Raw genomic sequence first — 4,228 nt, forward strand, 5'->3', positions numbered from 1 at the left:
ATATTTCAGATCACAAAACAAATTTAAATGTTGGACAAAGATAACACAAGTAATCATAAAATGCAGTTTATAAATGAAGGTCTTCATTATTAAAGGAAATAGAAATCCAAACAGGAATACAGTTAGTCCTCGGTTTACGACGGTCTCGGGTTACGACGTTTCGTCTTTACGACGCTTTATACGACGCCTCGTTCCGACTTACGCGGTTTTGAGTCGTAAGTCGAACTACATGCAGGGGCGGAGCAATAGCGTCCAGTACTGTACACTGCACCCGGTTACAGAGGAAAACAAGTCTCCTGCACGCCATTACACCCTTCATTATGGCTCCCAAACGTAAGGAAGACTCATCTGATACCAGTGCATCAAAGAAAAGGAAGGCCATCACCATGGAGGTGAAAGTGGATATCATAAGGCGATCTGATAAGGGGGAAACACCAACAGAAATTGGCAGGTCATTAGGACTTAGTCGTTCGACTGTCGCTACGATTATCAAGGATAAAGATCGTATCCTTGAACATGTGAAAGGATCTGCTCCTATGAAAGCGACAGTGATAACAAAGCAGCGTAGTGGTCTTATTATTGAGATGGAAAGATTACTGGTGCTTTGGTTGGAAGACCAAAATCAACGCCGTATACCTGTGAGCCTTATGGTTATTCAGGCGAAGGCTAAGCGACTGTTTGAGGCGTTGAAAAGACAAAAGGGGGAAGGAAGTGAAAGTGAAGAATTTGTGGCAAGTAGGGGTTGGTTTATGAGGTTTAAGGATCGTGCCAATTTCCATAACATTAAAGTGCAAGGTGAAGCTGCTAGTGCTGATGAGAAAGCAGCAACTGAGTTTCCTAAAGCATTGGCTGAGATAATTGAGGAGGGTGATTACTGTGCTCAACAAGTGTTCAACGTGGATGAGACAGGCTTGTTTTGGAAACGTTTGCCTAACCGTACGTACATCGCCAAGGAGGAGAAGTCAGCACCAGGTCATAAAGTCGGTAAGGAGAGACTGACTTTGCTTCTTGGGGGCAATGCTGCTGGCGACTACAAACTGAAGCCCATGCTGGTGTATCAGGCTGAGAATCCAAGGGCACTCAAGGGCATTTCAAAGGGTCAACTACCAGTCATCTGGAAGTCTAATAGGAAGGCATGGGTGACACTTGCAGTGTTTGATGACTGGTTCACCAACCATTTTGTGCCAGGTGTGGAGCGGTATTGTACCTCCAAGGATATCCCCTTTAAGGTGTTGCTTATTCTGGACAATGCCCCTGGACACCCTGCCCATCTGGATGACTTTAACCCTAATGTCAAGGTGGTTTACCTTCCACCTAATACCACTGCCCTAATACAGCCTATGGACCAAGGAGTCATTGCTACATTCAAGGCCTACTACCTCCGAAGGGTCATTGGTAATGCTTTAGCAGCAACTGAAAGGAATAAGGACTTGACTCTAAAGGAGTTTTGGAAAACATACAACATCCTTGATGCTGTGAATAACATTGCTGATTCCTGGGATGAGGTTAAGCAGACCAGTATGAATGGGGTGTGGAAAAAACTGTGTCCCCGGTTTGTGAATGATGTCACAGAGGTCCAAGAGTCAGTGACTAATGTCATAAGGAACGTTGTTGATATGAGTAAGACAATGAATCTGGAGGTGGAGGAGGATGATGTCACAGAGCTACTGGCATCTCATGGAGAGGAGTTATCTGCTGGGGACCTTATTCAACTGGAGAAGCAGATGATAGAGGAAGAGGAAGACATACCAACCCCAGAACTTAAGACATTTACAAGGCAGGGCTTGGCAGGAGGTTTTGCCCTGATACAGGAAGGGTTGTCAAGGTTTGAGGCTGAGGATCCCAACATGGAAAGGTACGCTAGGGTTGCCAGACGAGTCATGGATTCCCTTAGGTGTTACAAGGAGATCTTGGAGGAGAAGAAGATGGTCTCCTTCCAAACTAACCTGCAGCGGTACTTCAAGAAGGTAGAGAGGCCTGCAACAGATCCTGTACCTGTACCCTCTACCTCAGCTGCCCCTCTTGACTCACCTGCCTCTCCTGACTCACCTCCCCCAGTATCTCCAGCACCTTCTGCAGCTTCCTCCCAATAAGCCTGCTCTCTCTTTGGAATTGTTATCTTTGTTTATTACACTGTTTATTACTGTTACAGCACTTACAGTACAGTATTTCATTATTAAACGTACTGTACTGCACAATATTTGACTGTACCTATGTTTATTGATAATGTTATTATGGTACATTACTGTATAAACGTATGGTCCGACTTACGTCGAAATTCGGTTTACGACGCCGCGTTAGAACGGATCAACGTCGTAAGTCGAGGACTACCTGTATAGGAAATCATGAAGGGGCAAGTACTTGTTCACACAACTGTATTACAAGTCTGGCCATTTACATGGATTATTAACATGCAGCACTTACGTCTGCCGGACCGTCTGCTGCTGGAGTAACACATAGCAAGCTGTAGCTGTTATACTGCTAAAAACACTTTGGGGACTACTTAGTAAGGAAAATAATAAAACAGCACAAGAAGAAATACATGCAGCTTTCTACATCAATGGAATCCAAGATCCAGCTTTGTAAATGACCTCTTGTATACATTTTGTTCATTGATAAGAGGAAACGAAAGAAATCAATGACCTAAAGAATTAACACAGATAAATTACCTTCAGTGCTTCACTGTGTCATGTATATGGCTAAATGTTAGTTAAACCCCAGACCTTTTTAATTTGTTACCACTTAAACCCTTCTTAACAAAAACAATTTAGCGATTCCTCCTTTTTCCAGCACCTTTTACATGCTTTTGTTTTAGACACTTAGGACTGATCTAACAAACAGGCAATCCCCAGATGTTGAGGCCCTCTAACAGCTGTAAATTATGCAGCTGTAGAGACTCAAACATAATGTAGGAGCAAGCCCAGATGCTCGGATAACACCCGAACGGGCTCGGGAGTCGGGAAAGATGTTATCCGAGCACGTTCGCACATCACTAGTAATAATGAGAAATTATACAGGGAAAAAGTATTGAACAAGCTTACTGAAATGTATTTAATGCTTTGTACAAAAGCCTTAGTTGGTGACGACAGCTTCAAGACACCTCCTATACCGAGAAACTAGTCGCATACATTGCTCAGATGTGATTTTGGCCTGTTATTCCTCACTAATACTTTTCAAATCCTGAATGATCCATGGGCTCCTCCTATGTACTCTGAGCTCTAGTTAATTCCTTAAATTAACTATTAGATTCAGGTCAGATGATTGACTGGGTCATTCTAGCAGTTTCATTTTCTTTCTCGGAAAACAATTGAGTTTCCTTGGCTGTGTGTTTGGTATCATTGTCTTGCTGAAATGTCCACCCTCATTTCATCTTCATCATTCTGGAATATGGCAGCAGATTTCTATCAAGAATGTCTTGGTACATTTGCCCATTCATTCTTCCTTCAATTATGTATAAGCTTTGCCAGTGCCATATGCTAAAAAAAGCCGCACATCATGATGTTCCCACTTCCAAACTTTACTATTGGTATGGTGTTTTGTGGGTGATATTCAGTGCTTTTTAGCATTCAAACATGATGTGTGTTATGGCATCAAAAGAGTTCAATTTTGCTCTCATCTGATCAGACTCTATTCTCCCAGTATTTCACAGGCTAGTCTAAACGTTGTTGAGTAAACTGTAAATGGTCTTGAACATGCTATTTGTTCAGCAATGGAGTCTTCTGTAGTCAATGTGAATACAGGTCAAGGAGGTAGAGTGCATTACTTATAATTTTAATTGAAACAATTGTACCTGCAGATTCCAGGACTTTCTGTATCTATCCACGGGTGGTCCTTGTTCTTGGATAACTCTTGATATTTCTTTTAACTCCTCTGTCTGAAATTTTGTGGAGAGCACCTGGTCATGGCTGGTTTATGGTGAAATAATGTTCTTTCCACTTATGGCCCTAACAGTGCTCATTGGAACCTTCAGTAGTTTAGAAAATCTTTAACTAATGCCATCAGTATGTTTTGTAACACTAAGGTTGCAAAGGTCTTGAGACAGCTGACAGGTTTTACCTCTCATGAGATGTTGCTTGTGTGGCACCTTGGTAATGAGACTCCTTTTACAGGGATCAGTTGAACCAACTGATATAAGTTTTCACTAAGTAGCAGGATTGCTTTCTAATTACTTATAGATTTCACCTGGTGTCATGACTTTTCATGTTTTTATACCTCTTTTTTATGTGTT

At 42.1% G+C, this 4,228-nt stretch overlaps 1 protein-coding gene across 1 annotated transcript; it reads left to right on the top strand.

Moving 5' to 3' along the window:
• The first annotated feature begins 276 nt into the window (after positions 1-276).
• LOC138643427 (tigger transposable element-derived protein 1-like) lies at positions 277-2,093 on the top strand. The gene has a single exon (XM_069732338.1). The coding sequence runs from the start codon at positions 321-323 to the stop codon at positions 2,091-2,093; it is 1,773 nt and encodes a 590-aa protein (XP_069588439.1). The 5' UTR covers positions 277-320.
• The last annotated feature ends 2,135 nt before the right edge of the window (positions 2,094-4,228 follow it).

The sequence above is a fragment of the Ranitomeya imitator genome, chromosome 6 (genome assembly GCF_032444005.1).
Source record: "Ranitomeya imitator isolate aRanImi1 chromosome 6, aRanImi1.pri, whole genome shotgun sequence".
In the NCBI taxonomy this organism is placed as follows: Eukaryota; Metazoa; Chordata; class Amphibia; order Anura; family Dendrobatidae; genus Ranitomeya; species Ranitomeya imitator.